The 15,477-nt window shown below is 38.2% G+C and overlaps 1 protein-coding gene and 1 long non-coding RNA gene across 3 annotated transcripts; one reads left to right on the forward strand and one right to left on the reverse strand.

Annotated features, from left to right (window-relative positions):
* Nucleotides 1-748: 748 nt before the first annotated feature.
* Nucleotides 749-7,341, reverse strand: LOC131783737 (major facilitator superfamily domain-containing protein 6-like). Its single transcript, XM_059100507.2, has 3 exons — nucleotides 7,281-7,341; nucleotides 2,737-4,190; nucleotides 749-2,431 (listed from the first exon to the last, which is right to left on the reverse strand). The coding sequence occupies exons 2-3, from the start codon at nucleotides 4,163-4,165 to the stop codon at nucleotides 2,223-2,225; spliced, it is 1,638 nt and encodes a 545-aa protein (XP_058956490.2). The 5' UTR covers nucleotides 4,166-4,190; nucleotides 7,281-7,341; the 3' UTR covers nucleotides 749-2,222.
* Nucleotides 7,342-11,746: 4,405 nt separating this feature from the next.
* On the forward strand, nucleotides 11,747-15,474 carry LOC131783740 (uncharacterized). Of its 2 annotated transcripts, none has more exons than XR_010715922.1 (4): nucleotides 11,747-11,999; nucleotides 12,989-13,280; nucleotides 13,732-13,839; nucleotides 14,184-15,474. It is a non-coding gene; the product is annotated as an uncharacterized lncRNA (long non-coding RNA). The 2 variants fall into 2 exon arrangements; XR_009340153.2 differs by having other exon boundaries at nucleotides 13,712-13,839; nucleotides 14,184-15,473.
* Nucleotides 15,475-15,477: the final 3 nt, after the last annotated feature.

Consider the following 15,477-nt stretch of genomic DNA (forward strand, 5'->3'; position numbering starts at 1 on the left):
GAACGGAAGTTCTGGGTACGAGACTCCTAGAGAATCCTAAGGTTTACGTGTTACTAACATAAAGAGCCGATGAAAGAGAATCGCAAATGTGCGCAAGATACTAACATAACATTTATTACTCATAATAAAAAAACAGAAAAACTAAATGTTAATTGTAACTCATAGAAATATATCTTCCTAGTAGTATCAACCGTCGATGGCCTTGCAAATGAACAGTCCTTGGTTCAAAACAAACTTGAATACCTTTCTAAGATGACACTTGGTGAAGCATACACCACAATAGTAGAGCCAGTCGCTTAGGATAACCCGGACGCGGATGTGTGGCGGCCGCTGTGGTTTGGCGCGCGTTTGAACGGAGTGTCGATTATTCCCGCCATTGTTGTTAAATTTATCATGGCTGTGGGTGAGAATTTCAACAATTTCTCAACTTCCTTTGTTCCGTGATGGGTTAAAAGTCACTCAAAAGGTTCTTTGGTTATTTCTACGCCTTGTGTGGCAAATGCAAGCTTTTGTTTTGTGTTGAAAGCTTTGTCTCGATAGCATGGATACAAGCGTGCCTATCGCAACACAAGCTGGCATCACGAGCCTCAGCGATCGTAAGTTTTTTTTTTAATTTTAATCGCAGAAATAATCTATTTTACGGCTCTTTTTTCAATGTATAACATAAGAATTCAAGTGATATAACTGAATCAAGGGAACATTGAATTAAATTCAGTGTTTATTCAACATTCAATTTCTTTTTGACATGAGGCGCAGTCTGCTCGATGTTGCAGTACTTGACGGTGAGTATTATTTTTCCCTTATGCCCAGTTAACCCTTTACACCCTAACATCAGTATGCATATTCTCCATACTGCTCTCTATACATTTCTTACGGTGCTGACAAGGAGAATTTCTTTTCCAATCAAAAGGTTCCCTCCCTGGTGACCACTTCCTTTCTTCTCATGACCTTAATGTGTGAATCAGGAGTGATATTGTTGGGAGAAATTAGATGCTAGTCACTCTTAGGGTTTAAAGGATTAAATACGAAGCAACAGTACACAGGTGTTCGTTTTATATTCACTCTTTACACCTTAACATTAGTATGCATATTCTCTTTACTGTTTTTCATACATTTCCTAAGGTGTTGACTTTGAGAATTTGTTTACCAATCAAGAGCTTCCTTAGTTAGTTGGTGATCATTTCCTTTATCCTTGTGACCTTATTGTGTGATTCAAGGGTGACTTTGTAAGGAGAAATTAGATGCTGGTCAAAGAGGGGTTGGCTATCAGTCAGAGGACATAGATAGGGTAGCGTGAAAACTGGATTATTTTCATTACTGTGACATGTTGCACAAGTTCAAAGCTCAAACCAACTCACTTTGTTGTTGATGGGTAAGAAAAAAAGTGTGAGTTAACCATTTAACTCTCATATGTGACCAAGACAGAATTTCTCCTTACAATAGCAAGCAGATGAGTGATGAGAATAAAGAAAAATGTTAACTAGGGAGTTATTAGTTGATCCACTACCAAATTCTCCAAACTAATATCATAAGAACTACAGAACAAACAGTATGGGGAATTGCTAGTGAGAACTTGGGAGTTAAAGGGTTAAGACTTTTACTATTCAATCTTTGTCTGTGAAATTCATAATTTCTGTAATTTCAGAATTTTTAAAAAAATGGAAATTCACTGTTAAATTATGCATTATCAGATGATACCAAACAATGTTACTTACTTTTAAAAGATACCTGTATATTACTACGTATGTGACTACCTTGTATAGCTAGCTTTTAAAATTTTCCACATCTCAGCAGATTGTTAATAATGTTCAAAGATATAATTTAATAGGAGTTAAATTAAATGATTAGTTCAAGTGATAATCCGGTCAAAATGAGAAATTGAAAAACGAGTGGGTTCCAAGTTCACCATTCGTGATTTAACTTACAATATGCCATCAAGTAAAGTCTGTACCCGAGCCTGTTGGCCCACCAGGCCGGAGTTAATCCTGGTTTCCACGTAGCATGTTTGGTGGATGGTTAGAAGAGGCCCGGTGGTCTTTAGTTTAGCCCCAAAACTATCGGTCTTCTCCCTCAAAACGATATACCTCAAAAGGCATATTTTTCACCGAGCGTTTTCTTCTTTCTGAGTGAAATCATGATTAAAGAGGTGCGACAGCGTGTTCCACCAATTTTAGTTTAGATGGCGTAGTGTTTACTGTAAGTCCTGTGACCCGCATAAAAAGTTATTCCAACAGCTTTCTTTTTTCTTCTTTTTCGTTCTTCTTCAGACAAAAATATGTAACTTGGTTGACGACAAACAGCACTAATAGTACAGCTTCACCTGAAGCAAACACCCGGAATGCCCCTTCGGCGCCAAATGCATCGATGAAAAAGCCACACATGGCAGTTCCAATGCCGCAACCCACGCCGAAAAACAAAGAGTTAACTCCTCCTACAGAGATAAAGAAATGCCTTTAGTGTAGGTTTAAACATTATTTATTAGCCGGCTAATCTGCATAACATTTTCTTCCGGAGCAAAGCTCGTCGGAGTGACAGGTTTCTGGGATTTTCAGGGGGGCGCAGGGGACAACAATCGTCGCCAACAAAGTATGAAATTTGGCTTTCTTTTTTGCCGAAAAAAGAGTGTAAAGACAAGGTCAGTAGGGTTTTAGCTTATTTGTTTACAAGTCCCTGCTCCCCTTCCTGAACAAGATCGTGGGAACCTGGTAACGAGGTTGAATCCTCTTTTGTTCTCACCTTGCACTGTGTCCATCAGATGACTGGGTGTTACTTCACCAAAGTAACTGATCACGCCTGTAAAACCAGTTACATAAGCGGTGTAGCCAATAGTCTCAAAGAGAAGCATGAGCCATGGGTTTTTCATGAGAGACATTCCCACAAACCAAATGAAAAACAGCATCATGGAGAACACAGTGATTCCAGAGTAACCAGTCTTCTTCACACACATGCCTGTCAAGCCCAGGAACACCACACTAACCGCAGAGCTAGTCATCCGTGAGAAACCAAACACCAAAGTGGTGATGGTAACGTCTAAGGTCTTGGTGTACCAGAACCCAAACGTTGACACAACTCCATCAAAACAGCCAATCAAGAACGTCATGAAGATGAAGACGAAATTTTGGTAGCGAGAGAAGAACTCAAATAAAGTCAAAGGCTTTCCGTTGCCATTTCCTTCGGTGTTGTCGCTGTGCTTGATCGTTTGATCTCCCAGCTGCGTTACAGATATCAACGAAGCCATCGCCATGATAGAAGTGACAGCGAAGACAATAGCAAAGTTGTCTTGATACTCGCCACAAATCACATAATGGTAATGAGTGACAAATACAGCTGTGATGGGAGCAGCAATCATGTGCCCAATTGGGCCCCAGAGACGGATCTTGCAAAAATCGCGGCCATTTTCCCCGAGGTAGTCCACAATTTCAGAATTAGCCAAACTAAATGCTGGAGAAGCGAGGAGTTCCCCAACGAACACAATAAACAAAAATATGAAAAATATGGTGTTGATGTCTTGCGGGTTTTTTTCTAAGATAAGGACATGATCGCCAACCAGAGGTGTCTTCCTGGGAGTGCGGCTCTTTATCGGTGGTAGAGAACGTCTTGAGGTAAAATGTTCCAGGATTTCAGAGTTTCTTTCCTCCTGACGGAAAAGGGATTGCAAAGCGTGGGTTTGGGTTCGATGATTCGCATTTTCGCTCGCTTTACTCTCGACGTGAGACTTGATCCACTCAATGTGAGGATGGAAGGAATTTTTGCCATCTTGTCGAGTGATAATGCGACGCTTGTTTTCATCCAGGTTCTTTCCCAATTCCACCAAGCACTTATCGTGTGTTCTTCTTGGAATTAATGACACTAGTGGTATAATAGCCGTGGATAGAATGCTCATCATCAGTAACGCACGTCGAATCTTCCACTTACTTGCTATTTTTCCAAAGATAACCCCGCCGAGGGAGTATGCCACGCCCCAAACGGCTCGTAAGATGCCGATCTGAGTCGGAGACAAGCCAAGCTGTTGCCAGTAGACTGGTATTAAGTATAATTTAAAGCTAAAGCATGTCTCGAAGAAGAAGTAAAACGAACTTAATGCAATCCTAGTTCTGTGCTGCGAGCAAAATTCCGAAATGCAATTTGACTTTTTCCCGGGTTCTTGTGAAGGAGTACTTGACATTTTTCTTTCTCTCTTTGCTAAATGCCTGAGACAAAGTAAAAACAAACAAACAAGGAAGTTAAACAATGCTTGTCAACGTTGAAACAGATGGCCATTCTTCCAACTTCTCTGGTTTGGACTTTCCACGCTAAGTCTACAAAATTCCCCCGTATGAATGAATAAATCACTTTATTTCATTAAAATGAAATAATCAGCTTGGCAGTTGTGCAATCAAAACAAAATGTAGTGCAAACGGTATATGAAAACTATGAAAACATGTACAAATGAGTGTAATTATTAATAACAGGTTAAAACCCTGAAAATATGTTCAGTTATTATCCATGAGTTTGATAATGGTTAAGGTGTGATGAAATATATTTTGCAATTGCTGAGTTTAAATATAAGACCAGGTTGAATTTGTTTGAGTTATAAGCCGCTGATTTCTTTCTCATTTGACTGCTTTGTGTCATTACCCCTGGCCTCTGACCACGTCCAACAACGAACGCTTCACGTGGTGTAAAAGGAGAGAATGGGTACGAAATAGGTAATCTAAATAAGATGAAAATTCCTCTACCAAGCTAGCTGGTTTGCGGAATTTTCGAACACTCCTTGATAAGTTAATACTTTCTTTATTTCCTTTCTTAATTAAAAGTGTTGGTCTTCAGCTTATAAAGGTGACAGTTATAACCAGCCGTCAATATTGACCAACGTCACTATTTCTCACTTAATTAGCCTGCGAATCATGTGGAATTACGTAACAGTTTACTAAGTACGTATCTACGGTTTCTTGATTCTCTCCAAAACGACTTTCTACATAAAATTTCATACTTTTGTGGGTAATATCGGCCGAAACAAAAACAAGATTGACAATATAAACGTTTTAAAGGACCCACTGCGTAGATCAGAATAAAGAACTAAGTTCGACACGTATTTGATTTCTAGTTGAGATTCGTTAACTCCGATCAAAATTTGACTTAAAACCCAGTATGAAAAACAGTGGTCACAGTAATCCGTGTACCTTAGTGCCAACCGATTTTCAATTGAATGGGAAAATGAAACACAAATTTTATTTTCGTTTTTCGTTTTTCGTTTTTGTTTGCAGCAAAAAAAACAAATAATAATTGGACTTCCATGTTCGTTTTTCGTATTTTCCCCGCCGGGAAGGAAACGGAATTCGAATTCACTTTATGCTCTCCCTTTTTCTTTTTTGTAACTTGAAAAAACGGATTTTAATTTTCTTTTTCGTTTTCATTTTTTGTTCCGTATGGAATTTGGGAAACGGATTACAAGTCGTTTTTCGTTTTCGGCTAATGGTAGTGAAACTGACAATCTTTGTTTGAGCGGGAATATTTAAGAAACTAAGATGGCGGCGCTAGAAAATGTCTTTAATAAAGACTTTGTCCGGCGGTTTCTTATAGAACAGGAACATACTTACGAGGAGCTTGTCACTGAAATCAAGGCTCGATATCCGAATCTAAAGGGCTGTAGTTTACGAAGCGTTAAAAGGTTTTGTAATCACCAAGGAATAAGGAAAAGAATGCCAGATTCGGATGAAGCGCTTAAGTTAAGTGCCGCTCTCGCCAAGAGCGCCCCTCTCGACTTCCCGTCGGAAAATAGTTTTCTTTTATTTTTTGCTCATGAAAAGGGCTTGGAACATGTTTCAAAGATAGTTTAGTTGTTCTCCAATTTTTTTTTTTTTTTTGTGTCGCCACAAGCCAAAAATAATTTTTGGCTAGACCACCCGTGTGGACAGCGATCGAAAGTGTAAATTTCAGAGATTTTGTCCAGCGCGCAGCGACTGCTATAATATGGCTCACGGAATTCTATCTTACTACAAATTACAAGGTGCCTTCATTTAGTTCACAGACAAAATATGGCAACTTCAACTGAAATATTTTTCATACAAGCGTGATCAGAGGAGAGCCTTCTCTTCGACCGTAATTTGCATATCAAAATTCACCAATTTGAACGAAAGGGCCACAAGGCTTGTGGCGACCCAAAAAAGAGAATTGGAGAGCAACCAAACTATCTTTGAAACATGTGTCCTTAACCCTTTTCATGGGCAAAAAATAAAAGAAAACGTTTTTCCGACGTGAAGACGGGAGGAGCGCTCTTAGCGAAAGTGCTTCATCCAAAACTGGCATTGTTTTCTTTATTCCTTGGTGATTACAAAATCTTTTAACGCTTCGTAAACTACAGCCCTTTAGATTCGGATGTCGAGCCTTAAATTCAGTGCCAAGCTCCTCGTAAGTATGTTTCTGTTCGATAAGAAACCGCCGGACAAAGTCTTTTTCTAAGACGTTTTCTAACGCCGCCGGATAAAACGTCTAGGACGAATTTAATTCGTTTTAGACGTCGTGCTCATCAAATTTAATTGCTTGTGGGACCTTGAATTAAATTCGACAGTAGCGCGGCGTATAAACTAGGCCTTAATTTCCTAAATATTCCCGCTTAAACAAAGATTGTCAGTTTCAATGCCATAAACCGAAGACAAAACACCAAAAACGAAACGTAATCCGTTTTCACAATTCCATACGAAAACGAACAACGAAAACCAAAAGAAAATTAAAATCTGTTTTTTTTTTTTTGAGCTACAGAAAAAGAAAAACGGAGAGCATTAAGTGAATTCGAATTCCGTTTCCTTTCCGACTGGGAAAAATGAAAAACGAAAATAAAACTCCAATTTGGTTTTTTTGCTGCGAAGAAAAACGAAAATAAAATTTGAGTTTCATTTTCCTATACAACTGAAAATCAGTTGGCACTAAGGTACACGGATTGAAGTCCAATTGCGTTTCTTTGCTGCAAAGAAAAACGAGAAACGAAAATAAACTTTGTGTTTCATTTTCCTATATAATTGAAAATCGGTTGGCACTAAGGTACACGAATTCACAGTTTCGATCGTCAACAGTGTTGTTGTGTTCTACACATGCATCGCGACTGTAAGTCCTTAAGAACCTTACAATGCCAAAATCAGTCACCTCATATTCCGGACGCTAGTTTTTTAAACAAGAGATATGACGTCTCCTTGACCAACATAAGCGGAATTCTCACCTTCATGAGTTGATTAAATGGGTTGTCTATAACGATAAACAGCTTAAATACAAGGGCTCCCGCTTACACTGAGAATGAAACTCACCTTGGCACCCACAGAGTTATTACTTTAGAGCGTAAGGATGAAAAACATCGCCAACTGAGTGATTCGGGAAAAACGTCCTTATTATGCTTACAAAGCATTCATAAGCAATGAGCTCGTGTGTCTGGGAGGGGTGCCGGGGGGCGTCCCAGCACGTACTAAGCGTATTACAAAATGATATCTCTTTGTGTTGAACTGAGACAAAATTTTTCCGCGTATGGTCGTATATTTGATTTTTAGAGGTTCTTGCTGGGAAATGTAGTGCTATTAGCTGTGCGAGAGGCTTTAACAAGCCTTTATCTGGAAAGCAATTCTTAACCTTGGGTGACACATACCGCAGTAGAGGAAGGTCGTTGTCCCCCCTACGCGCCAGAAGGCGTACAGTGGCGTGAGTGAGAAAATTAATTCAGTCCTCAAACACGCGCTTCACCGCTTGGTCTTTCTATTGCAGCTCCATCGCTCAAGAATAATTCAATACCTGAAACTAATTGGTCTATCAAATTAGCCATCGACACATTGGTCGGCCAACAATTTAGATTGAAATAAAGATCTTCTCGATTATAATGATAAAACGATTAAGGAAAATTGTTCCCTGGGGGCGCTAAAGGGGGTCTTCTTGTGAAATTCGTACTGGTTCGTCTTCAGTCGCTCATCGCCATCGGGCCTTTAAAATTCGAGCGTGAATCCAAGTTTTTAACTTTTTAAGCTTCAAGAACTCAAGAAACAGGTGAATTGTTGAAAATGAATGGGCGCAGTGGATAAATTTTCACACGCCTTGCAAATACTGTTTACTTGCCTTCCATATGGCTAGTTTTACATGCATTTTAAATTTTTATGTGCATGTAATCAGTCACCCCGTTTTTCGGAAGCTAGTTTTCAAAATATAGATAAATTACCTCTCCCTAAACGTCAAAAGGGAACTCTCGTCTCAACGTATTATTCTAAAGTTGGTCATTTCTGGACTTAAATTGCATGGATTTATCATGACGGTCGGCCGTCAAACGAACGAACGTTTCCCTGGAATTTTCAGAGTTACTTCTAGAGAATCTATGGATGAATTTCATTAATATGGCAAGGCACCCGCTGCGGGAATATATACAAAATATATCGAGAACCTGGAAAATCAGATAAAAACACGGTGATTATCTTTTAAAAACACTTGAAGGAAAGTGGTACGTGTCGTTCATATTAATTTGTCAGATGCCGTAGGAGTTAGAGTTGGCGTAATGTTAGCGTAAAGCTTCTACTTAACGCAGCTTTACGTCACATTAACATTATGTAAAGGCAGCTTTACGTAGTCTTCCCGCGCTTTGACGTAAAGCTAGAGTAATGAGACTTCCTTAAGAGGCGTAAAGCTAGTGTAGAGATTAAAGTAGAGATTAAAGTAGAGATTAAAGCCAGCTTTACCTATACGCGTAAATATAAAGGATAAGCGTCTTTAAGCCAAATTTACGCTTGGCATAAAGTCAACTTTGTTCTTGAGTGTAAAGCTTGAGTAATGAGACTTCCTTAAGAGGCGTAAAGCTAGTTTAGAGATTAAAGTAGAGATTAAAGCCAGCTTTACCTATGCGCGTAAATATAGAGGATACGCGTCTTTAAGCCAACTTTACGCTTGGCGTAAAGTCAACTTTGTTCTTGAGTGTAAGGGAGCTGTATAAACTGCTCACATATTGTGAAAACTCAAATCCCACTGGTAAAGAAACTAAACATTCAGCTTTACTTTATATGACTATATGATTATATGATAAAAGCAAAGCTGATTAACTGGTTGCCCACTTTTAAAGTCTGATTAAAAAGTTGTTTGTCAATCCATCAATCAATCAAACTACTGTGTTAACAATCTTGTATATTTGTCATAAAAACGTGCTCTCATCCATGCATGTAAATAATTTAACTTTTGATCATTCCTTAAGGATAACATTTAAGATATTATTTGTTGTTTGTCGTACTTGAATCATTTTTCTGAAATAAAACCGCAGAAAATGAAAACCTTGTTCTAATATTATCAATTTATACAATAAATGAGAGGGAAATAAGTTTAAAAATTTTGAAAACATAGTTCTTATATAATTTGAAATATGACAACTTGGAACCAATTGAAAACAATAAAATTACTGAAACACAGAAAATTGAAATTTTGTTCTGACATCAGTAGTCAAGATGCGTGTCATGTACAATTGAAAATTTTGTTCTAATCTTACTTGAAATATTGTCAACAAGAAAAACTAAAACCTTGTTCTAATATTTCTATTTAAAGTAAGCGTAATCACGAAATCATTTTTATAACATTGTTTCAGTATCACTTAACTGCATTAACACTATCATCAGAAATTGAAAATTTGGTTTTATCTTATTACAGAAAAGTTGTGTTGACCGGAAATAACCTTCTGATTAACAACAACTGAATAAATATGAACGAAACTAATCTAAATGTTTATTATACCGTTCAGACTATTCCACAAAATCTCATAAAATTGATGAACTGTTGAAACAGTTCGCGATCGCCTACGAGCACTGTCCTTTTTTTGGAGTTAGTATGTAGGACGGAGATGCAGTTGAAGGCAGTGCACTCGGGGATGGGGTCATCACTACTGGATGATGTGTCCCGTGGGGGGGGGGGGGGGAACCAAATATTGTTTTTCGGGTGTCGTTGGACTGATGGGGCAGCTATTGTTGGAGAAGTAGTGCCGGTAGATGGAGTTAGGTTTCGGATAGTAGGGAAATTATTGATGTTGAAAGAAGGGTGCCGAGGAATGAGGCGGCCATTGTTGTGGGACTGGTATTTGTAGAAGGATGATGGGCCGGGTGGCAGCCGAGAGTTAAGGGATGGAGTTGTAGTGGGTAACAACTGCCTCTCCGGATGACTGTCCATTCCAGAGCTTTAATGGGCCGGTATCGACTTGATGGCCTTTCATGGGCCTGTCTTGTCACCAGATTTACCCTTGCTCTTGGATGAAGGCTCTTGATGTAAACATCATCAAGGGCTTTCTTGACCTTTGACTGTCTTGACCTTTCCACCGGTGACTTTTTCACAAGATACCTAGTAAGGTGCCTCTCTCCATTTTCATCCACAGAAAAGTCAGACTCACCCGAGCTAGTGTAGGTTAAGCATCCTACGGCCAGCCCCACCATGGCCTTTTCCTCCTCAGACCAAAGCATGTTTCTAAGGGATGCGAGTCTCTTCTGAATTTTCTAGGCAATCAGAGAAAGAACACAAAAGTCAGCAATTGTACCATCAAAGTAAAGATACACGCACACTTTATATTGAACGTGAATCTAACTCTTCAGCCTTGAGCTACCTTGACGCAAGCTTCACATCTGATGACGTTAATCTACCTCAATGCGCCTGTACAAGCATTATACTTGAAAACTGACTTGCTAATTGAACTTTACGCAGATTTACGAAACTTTAATTTACCGTAAATCTCTTTTTCATAATTGGCTGTCTCATTCGCACTCTCTAGATTCTTGTGTTAATAGAAAGAATTCTTAAGCTCATTTACCCCGTGGGTGGAGCGGTTTTGACTCAGTGTCGTAAAACGACAGCTTAAGTAACCGTAAAGTAACAATCAAATTAAATAGAATCCTAAGAAGTGCACGAAATACACACGGAACAATCGAATGAAAAAAATTCTAGAGTGCGCGAGACACTAACGTAACAATCCAATGAAAGTGAATTCCAAAAGTGTGCGAGAAACTAATGTAACAATGAAATGAAAAAAATCCTAGAATTGCACGAGACACTAACTTAACAATCTAGTGAAAGATAGTCCTAAAATGTGCGTGGTACTAACGTAACAATCCAATGAAAGACAGTCCTAAAATGCGCGTGATAATAACATAACTTTTGAATGAAAGATAATAACATAACTTTCGAATGAAAGAGAATCCCAAAAGTGCACGAGATACCAAAGTAACAATGGAATATCACCCTATCCTAAAATATGCGTGATAATTTCGTCACTTTCAAACGAAGGAGTATAAGATGCACGAGATACTAACACAACAATTCAATAAAAGAGAATAGATATTACGTGATAATCCAATGAAAGAAAATCCTTATCTCATACCCTGATCATACTGTGCAACTGAAATTTTACCACCTCCGCGTACCCAGAACGGAAGTTCTGGGTACGAGACTAAGAGAATCCTAGGGTGTGCGTGTTACTAACATAACCAGCCGATGAAAGAGAATCGCATAAGTGCGCAAGATACTAACATAACATTTATTGCTCTTAAAAATAAAAAAAAACAGAAAAACTAAATGTTAATTTTAACTCATAGAAATATATCTTTCTAGTAAATGTCAACCGTCTAAGGCCCTGAAATTTAACTTTCAACCGTCAAAGGCCTTGAAAATGAACAGTCATTGGTTCAAAACCTTTCTTACATGACGCTTGGTGAGGCATATACCACAATAATAGAGTTAGTCATTTAGGATAACCGGGATGCGTGGCGGCTGCGGTGATTTGGCGCGCGTTTGAAGAGAGTGTTGAATATTCTCGCTATTGTCGTTAAATTTATCATGGCTGTTGGTGAGAATTTTTACAACTTCTCAACTTCCTTCTTTCCGTGATGGGTTAAAAGTCACTCAAAAGGTTCTTTGGTTATTTCTACGCCTTGTGTGGCAAGCTTTTGTTTTATGTTGAAGGCTTTGTCTTGATAGCATGGATACAAGCGTGCTTATCGCTACACTAGCTGGCATCACGAGCTTCACCGATTGTAAGTTTTTTTGGGAATTTTTTTTGCAGAAATGATCTATTTTACTGTTCTTTTTTTTCAATTTGTAACATGATAATTCAAGTGGTATATGTGAGTCAAGGGAACGTTGAAAGAAGATGGACGAATGAGTCGGAAATCTCAAATTTTCGCTTAATTTCTTTTTAACATGAGGCGCATTATGCCCAGTTAACCCTTTACACCCTAACATCAGTATGCATATTCTCCATACTGCTCTCTATACATTTCTTACGGTGCTGACAAGGAGAATTTCTTTTCCAACCAAGAGGTTCCTCCCTGGTGACCATTTTCTTTCTTCACATGACGTTAATGTGTGATTCAGGAGTAATATTGTTGGGAGAAATTTACATGTTAGTCACTCCAAGGGTTTAAAGGATTAAATACGAAGCAACAGTACACAGGTGTTCGTTTTATATTCACTCTTTACACCTTAACATTAGTATGCATATTCTCTATACTGTTTTCCATACATTCCTTAAGGTGTTGACTTGGAGAATTTGTTTACCAATCAAGAGCTTCCTTAATTAGTTGGTGATCATTTCCTTTATCCTTGTGACCTTATTGTGTGATTCAAGGGTGACTTTGTAAGGAGAAATTAGATGCTAGTCAAAGAGGGGTTGGCTATCAGTTAGAGGACATAGATAGGGTAGTGTGAAAACTGGATAATTTTCATTACTGCGACTTGTTGCATAAGTTCAAAGTTCAAACCAACTAACCTTGTTACCAAGGCTGTTACTTGTGGAAGAGAAAAGGGAAAAGTTACATTAAAAAAATGCAGCATTTTTTTAAATTCCATCTTTTTGTGGAGTGTTAGACAGATAGTCTGAACTTTGTAAAAATTACTTTTAAACTTTTCAAATCCAATTCCCTCATCTTTATTAAACAGCAAACAAAAGGTTTTGACCCATAAAGACAAATGTACATTTGCATGTGGTTGTAGTTTTCACCTTTAATTTTCCTCTTCACATTAGGAAATATGTATGCTGTGGGTGGCTGTGATGAGAGTAACTTCTAACTCAACAGTGTGGAACATTACTACCCATCAACAGACACTTGGTCATTTACAGCACCCATGACCACTTGTTGCAGCAGTCTGTGTGTGTCAAGTTGCCGTGTGCTGTATGTGATTGGTGGAGTGAGCTATGTTGGAATGTTGCTTAACACTAGAGAGTATCTTGACCCCATGACAAGCACATGGAGCAGTGCTTTCAATAAGATTTGAAGAAGGTGGCTACCTTGGTAAAGCACCTGCTGGAGAATAATGTATGAAACAATTTTCCTCTTGTTATTCCATTACTGCCATTTAGAATAAACTGGCTTCAAACAAAGTTTTCGGGGTTCAACTTCCGTAGATGATTATTAAATATTCCTCTCCTTTGTAATAATTGATTACCAGATTGTTTTATTTCTGATCAAAATCTTCCATATGCTGCCATGCAAGCCTGCTCCCTGAGTTTCAAGCAAAAAATCCTCTGTAAGGACATATGGTTACTGGTTACAGAAATTTGAGTTAGTATGTTCTTAGAAACTCATGCTCTTTTTTGCTTGAAATGTATGCTGGAATAGATGAAAAGAAAATATAAATCATTTTAATCAAAACTTGTTTATAAGGAAAGAAGATCTTTAGGTGCTTAAGATCACACTTTGTGAGTTTCCTCGAAAGTTTCTAAAGTATACTTGACGATTCACAACAGAATACCCATTGGTGCTCCAGCAGGTGCCAGGTCTTATTGAAAGCACTGATGGAGGGCAATTGCCCTTATACATTACAAGCAAGCGAGTGCATCAGGAGCAGCAACAAATGGGAAGATCTATGTCATTGGTAAGCTATGTTTACTTAGTGTCTGCAGCTGTCTAACAGTGTCTAACAGCTCTTGGTCAGCTGTTTACCCATTTAATCCCTTAGAGTAATAGAAATCTAATTTCTCCAATAGTATTACCCATAAATCGAATGGTAAGGTTATAAGAATGAAGGAAATCATCACAAACTCAGGAAGCTCTTGATTGTTAGACAAGTTCTCCCCATAAGTACCACAGGAAATGTATAAAAATGGTGTGGAAAACTTGCATACTGGTGTTAGGATGTGAGGGGTTAGGATTAAAGTATTGTGAGATGTCATTTAAAAATTTATGCAATTCAATGTGATTTCATTTCAATTTTTTAAGGTGGCTGGGATGGTTCTGTTCATCTAAACAGTGGTGAGGTGTATGACCCTGATATAGACCGGTGGTCCATGATTGAACCTGCTAGCACTGCCAGATGGGATGGTGGGATAGCTGTAGAGAGTGACAAAATCTACTTTGTTGGGGGATGTAACAGGAATGCATTTTGCACTTTGGAAATAGAGTGCTATGACCCTGAGAAAGACAATTGGAGTAAGGTAGCATCCCTGCCAGTTGTGATGCATGGAATTCGGTGTTGTACCATTCAGCTTCCGCACAAGGCATGCACAGAAGTAGATATACATGAAGGATATGATATATTCATTGAGGTGAATTGTTATCTCAGCAATGACAATTTGATTGGCCGGCAGAAAATGAATAATTTTGTTGTATAATCAGGTAAGGGTAGGCAAGTGATTGTTATGTGCTAGAGAAGGGGCCCCTTCACTTTTCTGCTCGCTGTCCCTGTCCCTGAAAAGCTGGATATGCCCTTGATAACTGTGTAAGAGAATAATTTTTTCATTTAATTTCCAATTGAGAAAAAAAGAAGTAATGCAGATAGTTTTATGAAGGCAGCCCTGGTAAAAATTTAAGCATACTGAGCTTTTTCCAATGGTGAGCAGCAAATTTTAAGTGCTGACACATAAGAAATTAAGGCTCTATAAGATCCTTTAATTTTTTTATTCCTCACTTATTTTCAAAACTTCCTTTACCCCAAACAGTTTATTTCAATTGAAAAGTTAGAGAAAACTCAATGTTGTATTTAGGGTGGGAGGCAAGGGTGGTAGGGGGAGGGGAAAATTCCACCTTAACCAGATAAGAAAAAGAAATGGGAGTTAACCCGTTAACTCTCATAAGTGACCAAGACAGAATTTCTCCTACGATATCAATACAATATCAAGCAGACAAGTGATGAGAATAAAGAAAAATTTTCATTAGGGAATTATTAGTTTGATCCAATACTAAATTCTCCAAACTAACATCACAAGAACTATATGGCAGACAGTAAGGAGAATTGCTGATGAGATCGTTAAGACTTTTACTACTCAGTGTTGTCTGTGAAGTTCATAATTTTTGGAAAAATAGAATTGAAAAAAAACCATGGAATTTCACTGTTTGTTAAATTATGCATTATTTGATGAATCCATTCGATATTACTTACTTTTAAAAGATACACGTATATCACTAAGTACCTCTCCTGTATAGCTACTTTTTGATATTTTCCACATCTCAGCAGGTTGTTAATATTGTTCAAAGATATAATTTAATAGGAGTTAAATTAGATGATGAGTTTAAG

The sequence above is a fragment of the Pocillopora verrucosa genome, chromosome 12 (assembly GCF_036669915.1).
Source record: "Pocillopora verrucosa isolate sample1 chromosome 12, ASM3666991v2, whole genome shotgun sequence".
Lineage (NCBI taxonomy): Eukaryota > Metazoa > Cnidaria > Anthozoa > Scleractinia > Pocilloporidae > Pocillopora > Pocillopora verrucosa.